General features: G+C 40.6%; 1 protein-coding gene and 1 long non-coding RNA gene across 4 annotated transcripts in view; one reads left to right on the forward strand and one right to left on the reverse strand.

Annotated features, from left to right (window-relative positions):
* Positions 1-16,852, reverse strand: part of PLCB1 (phospholipase C beta 1) — a 704,439-nt gene that overhangs the window by 144,057 nt on the left and 543,530 nt on the right. For all 3 annotated transcript variants that reach the window (XM_086701714.1, XM_086701716.1, XM_086701717.1), the window contains exons 13-17: positions 12,169-12,253; positions 10,661-10,838; positions 6,040-6,107; positions 3,994-4,090; positions 1,436-1,520 (exon numbers count right to left, since the gene is read on the reverse strand). In XM_086701714.1, the coding sequence (XP_086557840.1) occupies positions 1,436-1,520; positions 3,994-4,090; positions 6,040-6,107; positions 10,661-10,838; positions 12,169-12,253 (513 nt within the window). The remainder of the gene's footprint in view (positions 1-1,435; positions 1,521-3,993; positions 4,091-6,039; positions 6,108-10,660; positions 10,839-12,168; positions 12,254-16,852) is intronic.
* Positions 1,371-6,210, forward strand: LOC147582641 (uncharacterized). The gene is made up of 2 exons (XR_015249375.1): positions 1,371-1,544; positions 5,895-6,210. It is a non-coding gene; the product is annotated as an uncharacterized LOC147582641 (long non-coding RNA).

The raw sequence follows: 16,852 nt of genomic DNA on the forward strand, positions 1-16,852 counted from the left end.
AGTCAGTGTAATTTGGGGGAGATTTTATTGAGGGTAGGTTTAACGATTAAGGACACAGGAGTAAACTCAAGTGTGCCAAAGCACGTGACAGGATGATAACGTCTTTGGCGGAAGCAGATAATGTGAACTGCATAGTTGTTTTTGAAATGCTTTCTGCTCATTTTTTAACCTTCTCTGAGAAGGTTATTTGCTATATGCTATTTGCCAAGACTGTGGTACTCTTTATGATTGATAGCAAGGTCAAGATAGCACAGAAGGTTCTGACCTTGTTTTGTATGTTAGTTCCTACTGTAATCAGTTTTCCATCTTGAGAACCTTTTAGTTACTGAGTACTATGTAGCTATTCAACAATGCTATGTTCTTAAAACACGACCCTATTACCAAATTTGGTGGAAGTCAGCTAAGATTTTGAGCTCAGGCAGGGAAATTAGGTGTAAAAGGACCTGCACCTTATTTCTGGAAGTTGCTAGCTATAGGATCTAGGGCAAGTCATTTTGCTCTTTTCTGAGTGAGTTTCCTCCTCTGCTTGATAGATTGAATAATCCCTACATTCCAGGCTTATTGTGAGGATGAAATGTGATAAGACATCTAATGTAAGGTCTATAAAACAGTCAATGCTTAATAGTGTGACTTTGTTTATGGAGTTTACATTTGCTCCCTCTCCTCTTGTTGATGAGTTCTAAAAGTCACTTTTGTTTTTTTTTAATTTTAGGACTTGTTTCATGAAATTGGGCTGTTTGAGGCATTTACTATTGCTTTCATAAAAAAATTTAAAGACGTTTCATTTTTAATTTATGGATAAAAATCAAAGGTTTTTGTTGTCAGAATTATCAACAAAGCCATTGTTAGTAATATATATTTATATTCTGTTTTTTAAGTTTTTGGTGTGTGTGTGTGTGTGTGTGTGTGTGTGTGTGTGTAATCTCTATACCCAGCGTGGGGCTCAAAGTTATGACCCCAAGTTCAAGAGTCACATGCTCTTCCAAATGAGCCAGGCAGGTGCCTCTATATTTATATCCTTGTCATCATTCCAACTGTTTTCTGATTGGACATCTATTACATGTATGTGTATACACTGTACATATATCTTACGTATGTATAAAGTATATTACACACTTTACACATGCTGTACCTAACCCAATGAGCAAACTGGTGTCACCATATTCAGAAGGATTAAGCCAATTGCCAAAGGACAAAGATGGTGTGAAAATACCCGTGAAACCTGAGCTTCCTTTATTGCAAGACCAGTTCTCTTTTCCATATGCCAGCCCCCGCCTCTCAGCCATGCATCTGAAGCCAGAAACTGTCCATCACACCCAGGTATCAGACATAAGCCATTTCATACATCTTCTCCTTTTCAAAACAGAAATCAAACAAATGGCACGTGCGGCTTTGGCTGGGTCATTTCAGCAGTCAATCGTCAAATCAAGGATACTCTACAAATTCCACTGGAGACTTTGTCAGTTGCTCGAGTCCTTTGGTTTCCACGAAGGAAGACATTTCAAAACTTCTATTTCTTTCTGAGTTAACGACAACAAAAAAGGGTGAGGAGTAAAATTCAACGGTACACGTTATAACGTGTAAGATGGAGGCATATGTTCAGTGAAGTTAGGGCGATGAATCCTCATTGTATAACTTTATATATGTATTTCTTCAGTCAAAGCTGAGTCTTCTAAGAAGCTGTCTCTTCTAATACTACCTGAGTCAGATTTGCTTATGGTCATGCAAGTTAGGGATACAATGGCATTAGGATGGGGAAATGGATTTTAGATATGGCTAGAGTGGTCAATGAAAGCTATTTCAAAAGACGAAGAACCCTGGGGGACTCTTTTGTTCTAAATCCATTCAGATTGGTTTTCTCTCTTTTACACCCCACCTTGTCATTGCCCCAGTTTGTACACACCCCCTCAGTTCAAGTAACTAATGTGACATTAAGATTAGGGTATTTCAAAGCAGAAGGATCCTTGGACATTTTCCAGTCTGATGGCCTCATTTTCAGATGGATAAGAGAGGCTGGAGAGATGAATGTGTTAGATATCTCAATATAATACAAAAGCAATATTTTGAAAGTGGAATCCAAACTTCTGATTAGAATGGAAGAAACAAAACAAAGTTATTTTAGTTTGTAAAGTCTAAGAGTCCAACAGCTTCTCTGTCCTCTTCCCAACTAAAATTCAAAGTGTTACACACACAGTACTGAGGCAAATGTCATTCAGAGTGGTTGCACAGTTCTCAGCTTTTAAATGGAGTTCCCTTTGATGCATTTCCCCCTCTTTGATGCCCACTTTCCATGAATAAAGCCTCACTGTTCTTTCTAATATAACCTGGAGTCTTTTATCCATCTATCTCCTTATCTTCCCCAATTTTTAATCGGCTCTAAAGGAAAACCTTACTTCTCTTATTTTGGCCCATCAAAAACCTATTTTCATTTGACTAATTATTTTAAGCATTACTGCTAATTAAAATTAAGTCAATTCAGTAGGTGCTTTGTAACATACGTGCAGTATTATTTTTTTTTGATGTACAGTATTCTTTTAAAAAAATAAAGTGATACAATGATATCAAACACAAGGAGAAATGGACTTGTTTGTAAATCTTTGGTCCATGCTGTTGTTACCAGGTTTGAAGGATGTTCTTTCTCAATCTGGCTAGTTGTTTAGGAGCTTTTGACTCATGAATTAGGCAAACTCATTTTACAGCCAACAAAAACTATAGAAATATAAAAATTACTACTTTAGGATGTTTCAAATTGAACAACTTGTGGTAAGATACACCAGCAATTACAGAAATCAAAAAAAATGTTGGAATATTTATATATAAACTGTATTAGAAGTTAAATTCCTCATTGTAGAGATACAGGTACCATATACTATAAAGTTGAAGCTCTTTGGGCAAAATTATACAATTATACATTAGTGTGTACGGTAGAAGCTTAGATTTTGATGTATCTATAAAACTATGCCTTATGGGGCGCCTGGGTGGCGCAGTCGGTTAAGCGTCCGACTTCAGCCAGGTCACGATCTCGCGGTCCGTGAGTTCAAGCTCCGCGTCGGGCTCTGGGCTGATGGCTCAGAGCCTGGAGCCTGTTTCCGATTCTGTGTCTCCCTCTCTCTCTGCCCCTCCCCCGTTCATGCTCTGTCTCTCTCTGTCCCAAAAATAAATAAACGTTGAAAAAAAAAAAAATAAATAAATAAATAAATAAAAACTATGCCTTATAAGAGGCTGCTATATTTCAGCAGAAATTCTGCCTTTAAAAGCACACTCATAAAAGCAGCTAAAATGTCTCAAGGATTCTCTTAACCTGATAGCATCTTACATTTCATACAAAAAAAAGGGGGGGCAATTTCACAAAAGAGCTCTTTTCTTCAGGTGGGGGAAAGATGCTATTTCTTTTTTCTTTGCATCCAGTATGGATGTGTAGTTGGAGGAAGAGAGAACACAAAATGATGTGAAGTTAATGTTATAAAACAGGCTGGACAAATGGAATGTGTGTGAAGTGATTGATTTGGTTCTATTTTTCGTTATGAGGGTTAACCACGTCTCTGGCTGCTCCCCGCTCCCCCCTTCTGGGGGGCGGGTAGATAGTTTATTTCAACACTGTCTCTTATATAACGGAAGGAGCCCATTATGTTGTTGAACAAAAACAACTGTGAAACTCTCAATCAGCTGTACTCTGGCCTAATACCTTTCAGATAACTGTGTGTGGCCTACAGCCCCATGACGAATTTTGGGGTAACATCATGGAATACTTTCTTACATGGTTTTAATCATCAACTCAGGCACATATTCAAGACTTCACAGAATAGTTCTGTTAAGGGTAACATTCTTTGTTCTAACTACCTTGTATTTAAGATATATTCTTTATAGTCTCCCCCTCTCTCTGCCCCACCTCCACTTACTCCCTCTCTCTCAAAAATAAATGAACATTAAAAAACAATTTAAGATACACTCATTATATGTTACATTAGAGGTTCTTCTCCAGGGAAAACTTACTTTTTGAAGTTTCAAAGGACTCAAACTTGACTGGCTGAATATAGTTCACCAGGTTAGACATCTCTTCTGTGGCCATGGCCTCACTGCCAGCAGTACCCTGGAAGCAGAAATAAAAATGACATTCCCAGAGTCAGCATTACATTACCAAGGATTATGTTCCCAGGGCAATGATCAAGCGGCCCACGAGAGAGAACACCATCCCTTCTCTTCTGAAAATGATTATCGCCAATAGGAAAATTCACCACAGGAGAAAATTTACTCGTATGTTAGGCAAATATGGGGTGGCATACGGGGTGTTTAGGGGCAGCTCCCAGTGTGCTCGGTGACCAGCAGTATCAGCCTGAGAGCTTATTAGAGATGTAGCATCTCAGCCTCCACCGCTGGCCTCCAGAATCAGAATCTGCATTTTACTAAGGCGATTCAAATGCACATTACAGTTTGAGAAGCACTAAGCTATATGTCACTGGTCATAGCATAAATTCCTTAGCTGATGTCTAAGGTTAAGAAATCAAGAAATCAAGAATTCACTGTACAAGATGAAAATTAGTATGTAGCTGACTGCCAGTGAACCAAAAAAAATTTGTTTTTAAAAAAAGGTTGCCTTGTGGAAATAGGTTGGGGTCGGTGAACAAGTATTAGTTTTCTTCATAAATGTTCATCCCTCCCTGCCTTCTTGGTTCCTGTGTGCCTATCAGGCAAGCAGTACAATACAGCACAGGGGTTAGTAGCTAAGATTCTAAAGCCAGATTGCCTAATTTCAAATTCCAAGCCCACCACTTAGAAGCTGTGCAATCTTGGGCAAATTACTTAACTGTTCTGTGCCTCAGTTTACTCACCTGTTAAATTAGAATAAAAACAGTCCCAATAGCATATTGAGCTTTTGCGATTATTAAACAAGTTAATTTATGTGAAAGAGCTCAGAGCAGTACCTGGCACATAGTAAAACCTCATGTTACTTTAGTATTACTTGCTATTACATATCACTTTGATAAAGTTTTTAATAAAGGAGAAAACCAATACTGCAGTGTTGGCATGGACAGACCTCTGTAGACTGATCTAATATTCTCTCCCATTTTTAGAAGAGAGAATACATGCAGACATGATTTCTTTTGAAAACGCCTGTAGCAATATTTAGGTTAAATGTTAATTGGGAAATATTCATTTGCAAATGGGCCATCCAATTAGTAAGGCAGTTTTGAATGGACAAGAATCAGTGATAAAACTTATGCACAATTGAAATAATTACCAGGAAGAACTACTTTACCAGGCCTGTTAATAGTTTTCCTCCTGGACACTAACTTGAAATTTAGTGGAGGAACATAATTAATCAAAACTTTAGACAACATTAAAGGAAATAAGTGTAAGAGGAAGAACATTATGTAAGAACAGCTTATTATTTGTTATTTATACCTGAGACAGACACTTTCCAATATATTTGAGGGAATATTCAGTGTAAACTTTTGGATTAAGACTCTTGCTAAAACAAAGTTTTGAAATTCCAATGGACTTATCTCAGATTCACTTCTAGATGCTGTGCAATTAATATTTCTTAGCTGATGAAGTTATTTGGGGTGTTTTAGCTTACATCATCAGTAAGGAGCTCTAGTCATTTCAAAATTACAACAATAGAATTAATGTCATATTTCTGAACATTTCTCCAAAACCCCACGTTTTCTCTGGATTTGGGGCCATTTGACCAACAATTTAATTGCCTCAAAAATTGAAGCAGGCATTGGATGTCACAAATTTTGAATTCACCTTCCAGAGACCCCATTTGATGGAAGGAAGTCTTGGCAGCATTGATCATCACAGAGAACTTTTGCTCAATGCTGTGCTTATTCCTTTAGTGACTCAAGTGCACATTTTTAGTGATTCAAGTGCACATTTTCATTTTCCAACAGGGTAGCAGGTTTAAAATGAACTGTGACGCTTTTGACCACTAGATGGCAGAAGGAGACCATGAACTGTATGTCCAGCCGGCGCAGCAGGGACTGACAAACTAGGGGATGAGCCTCTGTGACCAGAAGTCAGTTCCTAGACACCTACCTCATCCATTGAAGATTTTTTACAGTCGTCATCATCGTCATCGTCGTCACTCTCAGTATCAGCTTCCCCTGTCAAATTTTAATAGCAGATCATGAAGTAAACAAACATTTACAAGTTTGAAGCACATGTTAACAGGTGCATTACAAAAAATTCCCTTGGAAATTGGCATAACACTGCTTTAAAATTATTCATTTGGATATTTAAATTTTATAAATTATATAGAATTGTATTGAGATTTGGAATATGGATATTTTCTCTAAATTTACTTTGTGAATACCCTTTGAAATGTCCAAATTCTATTAAAAACGCTTAACATTTTTATCAGTATGTTTAAAAAAATATGGCGTCATCTACATTTAGCTTTCTATGGTACACACATCCTATATGGACGTGTACGTTGTCTTTGGGGGTCTCTAGGACTCTGAAAGATAAACTCTCTTTTTCCCACTTTTCCCTCTTTTTCTGAGCCTTGATTCTTCCATGTGATGCTTGCAGCACTCAGTGACTTTACCGCTACTTTTCTGAGGCCATAGAGGACCTCACAGTTAAGGCCGAGTATTTGATCTGGGACAGGAAAGGCAGGGCTGTGGCAGCACACCTGATGACACAAAAATTGTAAAGTAACTATTGTATCTTACGATTTGCCTGCAGGCTTATTTGATGGATGCATTGTCATTCATTTAAACAATGCATGTATCTTAGAAAACGGTGACATTCTGTTTCAAAAAGCAGGATAAAATGCATGAACCCTTAAAATAATTATGTGTGGAAATCTGCTTTGGTCAGACATAATTTAGCTGCATATTTAGCCAACACACAGTCATTTCAATGGATTATTTTTCCTCTCTGAAGATTTGGTGGACGATTCCGCTCCTTAAAAATTCACACCAGCAGGAAGTATTAAATTCTTCCACAGCCTTGGGTCTCAGTCTCACCTGATAATATCAGTTTTGTAAAAAGATTTTCAAGTAAAATACTAAAGAAGGCATTATATGATGACTACTATCTTTCAGCGTTCACACAGTGCCATAACAGTACAAGCCCAGTAGATGGCTATATCGGCTCTACAATGAGGTAACTTGCACTGGCTAGGTCCTCCCCCCTCTCAAATCTTGTGCAAGTTCGCAACCCTGTTCAATCTATGTAAATGACACAGTGTCCACAGCATGTCTTCCAAAAAGCTTATAAATGTTTTCATTTGACTAGCAAAGTTCAATCAATTACTGAATAGTAGCAGTGAGCAAAGTATTCATGAAGTATCTTTAGAGGGAAAAGATTTCCAGGACCAGTAAGTCTTATTATTTATGGCTCGTTTATTGAAAGAAAGCACATGCAACCACTTTATGATACTTACATTGTGTTAATACAGGGAATCCATTATAATTTGGAAAGAAAACATATCTCATTATATACCAACACATTCTTTTGGAGGTTGGCACTTAATTGTTTTTTATAATCAAATGTGTTGCCCCAAGTTCTTTTTACTTTTTTTTTTCTTGCTTTTTAATTAGAGAGGGGATTCTTTTTTTTTTTTTAATTGAGTAATTTCAAAGGTTGTTTGGCAAAAGCATGTAACAGTGCTTCATGTGATATAACAACACACCAATAATTTCATAATCCTCCATCAGGTAATTCTTTAGTTTATGTGGGAAAGTAGTTTGTCTTCATTTACTCTATGAGCAGGACCCTGGTTTCTCCCTCATAAGTCTTCTGAGGGATCTTGGAGGAAACTTAAGACCATAAAACCTTGAACCATAAAAAAAATCTATCCTAGTTCTTTAAGACAAGTGTACTGGCAAAGGGATGAATCTTGGAAAAGGCACCTGGCCAACAGGCACCATGATAAGTAAATTAGTTTTGAAATAAGAACCATTCATGTTTTTCAAGTTACTTGAGTTCCCATTACCAGAGAACATCTACAAGCCAAATGGCAAATTAGTAGGGCTCATTATTCAAAAGACTACCTACATATTAAAATGTCCAAAATTTTCCACTGCAATAAATAAAGATTGCACAACAGACCATGGGGCTAGCTTAGGAAATCTACCGAATTACTAACAGATTGCTATTCTTCTCTGTATTAAGCAATAACGTTCGATGCCTGTAAAAATTGTTATTTGTGTTATGCATCCAGTTAATAAAAAGGGAGAGAACTGGTAGTGGGAAAGGGAGATGGGGAAACAAGTTCCTGTATGCAAAGGAAGACTTGGTTTCTTCCCTAGATTCAAGGGTTTCAAGAACTGTAAACCTTCAGAAACAATATTCTTACTGAGAACAAGAGTTAGTTTTGAAAAAAGAATCAGAATAATGTATTAATGCTTGAAATACACACTCAAAAACTACCGCCCCCAAAAAACCTTTCAAATAATTATATATTTGTTGGTAAGAATTTTACTCTAAACCATAAAAGAAATTGGCCATTGAGATGGAAACATACAAGAAAAGATAAATCACTGATTTGGTTAACCTTTTTTTCCCCACCAGATTGCTCTAGAATTTACATTTTAACCTAAAATTATTTTGAAATCTTTTTAAAAATGTTTTTTAATGTTCATTTATTTTTGAGAGAGAGACAGAGTGCAGGTAGGGGAGGGGCAGAAAGAGAGGGAGACACAGAATCTGAAGCAGGCTCCAGGCTCTGAGCTATCAGCATAGAGCCCAACTGACGCAGGGCTCGAACTCATAAACCATGAGATCATGACCTGAGCCGAAGTCATATGCTTAACTGACTGAGCCAGCCAGGCGCCCCTATTCTGAAATCTTTTAATTGATATACAATAGATATGCAGAGAAGTACACATACCATATATATACAGAGGGATGAATTTTCGCTGACTAAACAGACCTTAGTAACCAGTATCCAGATCAAGAAACAAAATAAAACCAGTGTCCAGAGGCCCCGTTGGATGCCCTTCCAGTCATTTCTTCAAAGGTAACCATTTCCTGACCTCTAATTTCATAGGATAATTCTGTCTGTTTTTGTACTTTATATAAATGGAGTCATACAGTGGATTCTGTTTTTGTATTTGAGTTCTTTTACTCAACATTTTGTTTCTGAGCTGTGTCCATATTGGTGTGTGCAGTTGTAGAGTGTTATTGCTGCATATTAATCCATGGTGTGAATATACCACAACTAATGATGGCACTTGTCATCCCGTTTCCAATTTTCGGCCATTCTGTGTAGTGTTGCTCTGAGCAATTCTTGTGCATCTCTCTTGGTGAATATCTATACGCGTTTCTGTTGGGTATATACCTAGGAATGGAATCCCTGGGACCGAGGGTGTGCATGTGTTCAGCTTTTGCAAATACTGCCAGTTTTCCAAAGTGATTGTTCCAATGTGAGTTAAACTTTCCACTCAAGAACTTCCTAGATTCAAGCTTCAAGTTTCCTCCACTTACTCACCCTCCAATCAGGAGAGCCCTTTTCAGATTGCCAAGATTCTGATTAAAGCTAAAAAAGAAATCAGACTAAATGACAAATAATTCAAAGGAAATGGGGTGACCACTTGAATTCTTTTCTCATCAGCCGTAAAAATCTATTTCAACCTAAATCTAAAAGGAAAATTAATGATACTAAACATCACCTAGAAACTTTGATAGATAATTCAATTGCCTTTACCTTTTTACATTTTAAAAGAGATCTGTAAAATATGGATGAGTTGAATTGCCCAGAACTCTTCAGCATATCATCAATGAGAACATATTCAGTGAACATCTTGTGCCCAGACCCAAGTTAATGTTAAGGTATCATTGCCCTTGAGAAGCTTAAACTCATGTGGTCACTCCAAACATTTGGCCGATGTGGTAGACAGACCACAAAACCATACGGCTCCCCCAGATGACCGTGTCCTGGGGATATGTTCTGTGCCCTGTGAATATACAGCAAGAGGGGCTTTGCAGATAGATTAAGATTGAGCTGGGGAAGATTATCCTGGTTTATCCAAATGGGTCCAATGTAATGGTGTGAGTTCCTAAAAGCAAAGGACCTTTCTTGCCTCTGGTCAGAGGCAGGTATGATGACAGAAGTGAGATGGGACATTCCTGGCTTGAAACTGGAGGAAGAGACCATAAGCCAACAAATGTGGGTGGTCTCTGGAAGATGGAACAAGCAAAGAATAGGATTCTCCAGAGCCTCCAGAAAGGACAGCAGCCCTGCTGACAACTGGAGGTTGGCCCAGTGAGACCCATGTGGGCCTTCCTACTTACAGAACTGGAGATCATACATTTGTGTAGCTTTTTTTTGGTTCATCTATTTATTTTGAGAGAAAGAGAGAGAGAGAGAGAGAGAGAAAATGAGTGGGGGAGCGTCAGAGAGAGAAGAGAGAGAGAGAATCCCAACCAGGCTCCACAATGTCAGTGCAGAACCCGGAGTGGGGCTCGAACCCACAAGTTGCGAGATCATGAGCTCAGCCTAGGTCAGACGTTCAACTAACTGAGCCACCCAGGCCCCCCCACCATTTGTGTAGTCTTAATGAAGCCACCAAGTTTGCAGCAGAAACAGAAAACCCATACCATTTAAAAGTGTGTCCAAATAGGAATGTAAAATTCCTTCTAAGTTAAATTAGAGCAGCAATTCTTAAAACCACACGTAATAAGGAACAAGAGCCTGCCAACCCCTCACCGGCTCCTGGAGATGAGGGCTCAAACATGCTGGAGGAGTCACTGTACGTGTTGGAGGCTTGTTCTGAGAGCTTCTTTTTGCCACTTCCTTCTGATGACTTATGCGATTTCTTCTTATTTTTCACCAAAATTTTGTACATTAAATCCATAGGGCTTGGAAGAGGAACTCCAGATTCCAGCTAATGGAAAAGAAAAGCACCTTCCTTAACAATACTGCCCCTTTCTTTCAGACCCCCTCCCCAAACCCCCAGCACAGTGTTGGACACCAAGAGCTTCTAGATTATTAGTTACTACGTTCATTACAGCTCATTAGACTGTTCTAAGCGTGTGTCCCGCATGGGGGCTGTTTCATGGTTCTTTATTTTTTCATGAAAGGCATATTTTAATTACCGAACTCTTATTTTTCCGCAACGAATCCCCATGAATCAGACCCACAGAAATGTACTGGGAGATTTGCTAACCCAAAGTTTTATGAGTTTTCTGATGGACCATAAGTCCAACCGTTTTGGTTTGAGGCAGATAGGAAGGCTTTGTCCTGGATTTTCGAAGAAGGGAAGCCAATTAGTGTGGTGTCTGTCAGGAAGGGTGTCTGTCATATGGAAGCCTACAGAACCAACCTTTCAGATGCATTTTAAAAAGAGCAAACCCCCCATCTGGAACTAGGTAGTAAGCTGCACATGTCCTTGGCATCAGCCCAAGTGGGCTGGTGGTTTCACATTTCCTTGTAGCCCTGAGATTCGAGCTACCCTTATTTGCAAACATTATTGCCAGTGTTTTCAAGCTTGCACATCTAATGGGAAAATCAATTTCCCATGAGAGGGTTGTTAGATATTATATCAGAGATTATGTGTGCAAGTCCCAAGGTGAGTTATTTTTAGCAAGTCTAGTGAACTCCCCTAAACTGGTCCTTTATTCTTTGCTTACAACAAGTCTGGGGATTGGTATGAAATTGTGTAAGAATGTGTGGAGATGAGGAAAAAGGGTTGAAGAGGGGAAAGGCTACTTTAAGATGTTCCTACTGCTTTTCCTTCCCAAAGCAGGGATGCTTGGCAATAGGAGGCCTGAGTTCTGTTCCACCAAAAGGCACATGCAAGGGAGTGAAGAGTGGATGCAGGGCCAGGTGGGGATCTCATTGTACCACCTGCAATGTCCCATTTTGCTGAACCATGTCTCTCAAAGGGTGTAACGAGGTTCCATGGGAGATGATCAGAACCCTGTCTGGCCCGGAATGTCTCCATGGAAGATATTTGTGATTCTGGGAATTCTGTAGTCCTGCCGGTCATGTCAGGCAGTGGGGGAGGGACAAGACAGTGAGCAGAGGAAGAGGACAGATGCATGTCTTCCGCCCTCAGTGGGGCACACTGCCGGTTTCCTCCTGGTCAGGCTTCATTATCAACTCAATTAATCTTCCCGAGAAACACAAACTTGGAAAGGATGTAAGGAAGTCTCCCCCTAACTCCAGTCATTAATATGTACATTCCTTCAGCGATAAACCTTGAAACTGCTTACTGGGTATTTTTCCAGTGGTTCCATGAGAAGAGCATCTCCAAAGATCAGTCGGCAATACTCTGCCATCTTGGCTTGCTGCTTTGGGCTAAGGGAAATGAGAAAAAAAGCAAGCAAGGGGGCTTATTTAAAGGGGTTGGACATGATTACTTTGTGTTATTAATTACAAAAAGAAGTGATTTCTTCAACTTACCCTTCAAGACCAATCTGTATCACTCTAAACCCCTTGTTTACTATCCTGACTTCTGTGAATTTGAATACCACATGCAGAGAGACAGTGAAGGCTATTCGTATGGCTAGCCTCCATAGACACAGATGGAGAGGACAGCAGGTCATTTGCCAGTCACTGGATTCTTGAATGCCCCAGAATTATGGGCTCAGTCCCTTTTGTTCAATTTCCTGATTCTAAGTCAAATGGAAGATGCTTGGGGGCAGACCTCAGCCATGACTCCATGTGAATTCTTGGTTGAGATTTGTCTAACCCACAAAGAGCTAGCTGTAAAGGAATGTTTTTAAGGAGGTGAGGGAGGAGAGGAAAGGAAAGGAGAGAGGCAGACAAGGAGGGAGGGAGGAAGAAAGAGAGAGGAAGAGAGAGAGAGAGAGAAAGAGAGAGAGAGAATCTTAAAACACAGAAAGGCAGTCAGGCCGAAGTGTGTTCACTTGGGAGGGGATTCTGGAAGGAAGATAAGAAGCAGGCACCATGAGGAAAGGTGTCTGCAACTCTTATGTGCATAATAGGGCAGCAGAGGTGGTGTGAGCCTGACTAAGTGCTGGTAAGAATCTGATCTGAAAGAGAAAGGCTGGAGCTGTAGGGCTTGCTGAACTGAGCTCCAGGCTCTCAACCACTCTGGATCTATAAAATGAGGATAATCACAGTTCTTGGAAAAGGACAGAGGATGCCAAGAAGATGAAGCAGAGTAATGGATGCAGATGCCTTTGAGGCGTTAGGAGAGTGGGGCGAATGTAAGAGGATCCAGAGTTACCAGGCAGCACCCACCAGCTAGACTGGGCAACTTGCAGGCTGGCTAACACATAAACACAGTCGGTACGAGGGAATATCTGCCATTTTTCAATACTCCTGCTTCCTTTGACCTTTTAAAAAGCAATAATATTTTTTTTCTCGTTCTGTAGAATGTTAAGTATCATTATAAAGGTATCCAATTCCATTGGGTTTTATGGACTGTGAGTTTGATCTACAGGCTGTCAAACTTGATTTCCAATAGTTGCCTCTACATGCTACAATGTTAGTACATTTTCACAAAACTGGGATTGCAGTAAGAATAACTGGGGCGCCTGGGTGGCGCAGTCGGTTAGGCGTCCGACTTCAACCAGGTCACGATCTCACGGTCCGTGAGTTCGAGCCCCGCGTCGGGCTCTGGGCTGATGGCTCAGAGCCTGGAGCCTGTTTCCGATTCTGTGTCTCCCTCTCTCTCTGCCCCTCGCCCGTTCATGCTCTGTCTCTCTCTGTCCCAAAAATAAATAAACGTTTAAAAAAAAAATTTTAAAAAAGAATAAGTAAGTGATAAAAAGCCTTATTTACCACAATTCAAAACAATTCTAAAGTGTGACTCTTAATTTTCTTTCTCTCTTCCATAACTGTTAAGCCTGGATCATGGACTCCCCGCCCCACCCCGCCCTAGATGGGGGATGTTCTAGGGATTCAAATTGTATTGCAATGGTCCCTAGGGAAAACCACTATATCCTTTTTAAAAGGCGTATATTTTGGGGGTCAAATGAGTTCTCTGGGTTTCAACTAGAAGCCTGAGGTCACTGCTTCATTGAAACTGCAGGGAGAGGCAAAGAAGAGGTTACAGAACTTGCCAAACCCTGTACAACAACGGCCCCCCCGCCCACACACACACTTGCTCATTGTCCTTTCTTGACCTGGAGGAGACTTTATTGTGTGGCCTGTGTGGTCCTCAGAATATTCCTCACCAGTGTCAAGGAGAGAGGGAAACCTGCCAGTCAGAGAACGGATCGTGAAAAGCATAGGGGTAGTTGTTTCAGAACAACTCATTAGAGGCTGGGGAGCAAGCAGAGAAGTAGCGGATTTGGCAGAGCAGCCCCGGGCATCTGTTCAGATGCTGTTGCTCAAAGGATAACCAGCCCAGGGGCTCAACCAAGCCTACAGGTTCCTCAGCTGATCCATCTATGCCGGGCCCACATGCTCCAGGCTACACAGAAGAAACTGTCCAAACCCTCTGACTTTCACGGAATGGCACTACCATGTGTCACAGAGCTTTGCTATTCCAAGTGTGGCCCATGGACCGGTAGCATCCACAGCCCCTGAAGCTGGTCAGAAATGCAGACTCAAGGCCTCCAATGCAGAATCTAAGTCAGAATCTCTGGGGAAACAGGACTCGGGGGTCTTCACAAACCCTCTAGGCGATTCTGATGCACCCTCAAGTTTGAGAACTGTTCTGATAGAGTAAAAAGAGTCAACAGGTGCTGATGTAGCTGCTGTTTTTCTAGAGTATTGGAACTTGGGGTTCTTTTGATCAGAGACTTGCAGTAAAGAGGGAGAGTTTCACCTCAATGCCCTGTTTTAGGATTTTGAGGGGAGCCACATTTTCATCAGCGGAGGGATTTTGAGGTGATGTTCCAGGTGTTGCTAAGCAGGTAGCAGGCAGAGTCCTCTGTCCTTTGTCAGGCCGTCCCCAAACCAGGCTTTAGGAAGGATTTTGCTGGAGCAAAATCTGACTTTATTCCAGTAAAGAATCACTGAGCTGTTAGTGCTGCAGGTGTTGGGGCCTAGGGCCAGGTCCTGATTCACTGAATTGGGAGAGGACTCCTGGAACCTGCATTGGTAACAAGTCTGTGGGTAGTTCTGACATGGATAGTTCCACAGTGTTTAAGGTAACACTCTGACACTTCACCCAAATAACCCGAGGTCTTAAGAAAATGTTGCTTCCTCGGCAGCATCGGTATGGAGCCTGAGATTATGGATTTCTTTTTTTTCCTTTTAAGTGAACTCTACCCCCACCGTGGGGCTCAAATTCATGCCCTGAGATCAGGATTTGCATGCTCTATCAACTGAGCCAGCCAGCCGCCCCAACTCTGCATTTCTGACAAGCTCCTCAATGATGAGGCTGCCACTGGCCCACAGATTAACCACACTCCGGGAAACAAGGATCTAAGTCTGACCTAGACATTTTAAAATCTACCTCAAGATCAACTGAAATGAAGAGAACAAGAGGCAGTTTTCCAAGAAGAAGTAATATGTGCTACTTGGTAATCAGGCTATTCACGTTCTCCCCAAACTCACACACCCACCTGACAGGGAATGGACTCAGAGCAGAGAGCAAACTGAATAGAAAAAGAGGAAAACAAAGCAACTTTGTGGGTCAGAGCTGTGGAAGTAAAAGACATTCACACTGCAGTTACAGAGCAAGAATAAAAATTCCTGAAGCACTCAGAGCATCCACATCAGCTACCACGGAGATGAAGTGACAGGAAATACTCACAAATACATTTGGAGTTTGGGCCGTAGCAGGCACATCTGGATATATGAAATACCCCTAAAATGTAGGAACCTGGCCAGGTGGTCAGTTTTCTGACAAAGGAATGCACCCCATGAAATGTCATGGTGTAAACCCCCCATATTGAACTAAAACAACCTCCTTCTCTATAGATGAGGAAGCTCTTACCCACGGAGATTAAGGACTTTGTCCAAAATCTCACATTATCTGTGGCTGAACCAGAACTAGGGGTTACTTCACTTGAATTCAGTATAGAATTCTTTTAATGAAAATGCTAGCTTACAAATTAGGTGGAGGATCAGAGCTGGCTAGGGCCTTTTTTTTTTTTTTTTTTTTTTTTTTTTTAAGATTTTGAAGTCTCATTTCTACAAATTCAAAATCAGGTGTGGGAGTGCAGCTCAGGAATCTGCATTTTATGGGATTCTGATATAGCAGGTGGAGAAGGAGAAGTTGCCAGCAGCTCATGGCAGACTTCCCTTTGTTGTCCACAGATAGGTAATTTCAAGTATTTGGAGAGAAAACCAGAAGATCTAGTGGATTTCTTCCTTTCTTCCAGTGTGAGTTTCTTTTGTAACCTGAACCAGAGTTCTGAATCTGGCATTTTGTATATGCAGCACACAGGAAAATAAAATGGTCCACTAGAAATGGCACGCAGGTTGCAGATGTTTTTGGGAAGTGTGTCCCAGGGTCACTGGGTTGAGCAGGATTCGGAGATTAATTTCTAGGGTTAGCAGGAAATAGGGCTGCAAGTGAAGAACGATGTCTGCCGCTGGGTTCAGCAATGAGGTGAGTGGCCCACATGTCAAGCACAGGGTTGTACCAGCAAAGGGAAAGCTTATAACTTTTCTTTGGGTGTGTGAGTCCTCCCAGAAGAGGACTGAAGCAGAGCAATTTTGATATGTGAAGCTCAAGGCAATGGAAACGTGAAGCAAACAACTGTCTCTCATGAGAGACTCCAGGATCTTAGTATTTCACTGCCATCAGATTATCTCGATGGTTTGGGGTAAATATCATGGTGTCCTTGGTTTTTTTTTGTTACATATGAATTATTAATAAACTTTTAATAGCTAAATTTCTCATTTTTTAAACCAGAAAGGGCAGTATTGTGGTACTATCTTTTGGCTTTTGTGTACAATGCAGGGATTCGTTTTCAAGCCCTGTTTTGGTTCTCTGTATGTTTGATGTTGAAAACCACAAAAAATATCCTG

The sequence above is a fragment of the Puma concolor genome, chromosome A3 (assembly GCF_028749965.1).
Source record: "Puma concolor isolate L17-30 chromosome A3, mPumCon1.1.hap2, whole genome shotgun sequence".
Lineage (NCBI taxonomy): Eukaryota > Metazoa > Chordata > Mammalia > Carnivora > Felidae > Puma > Puma concolor.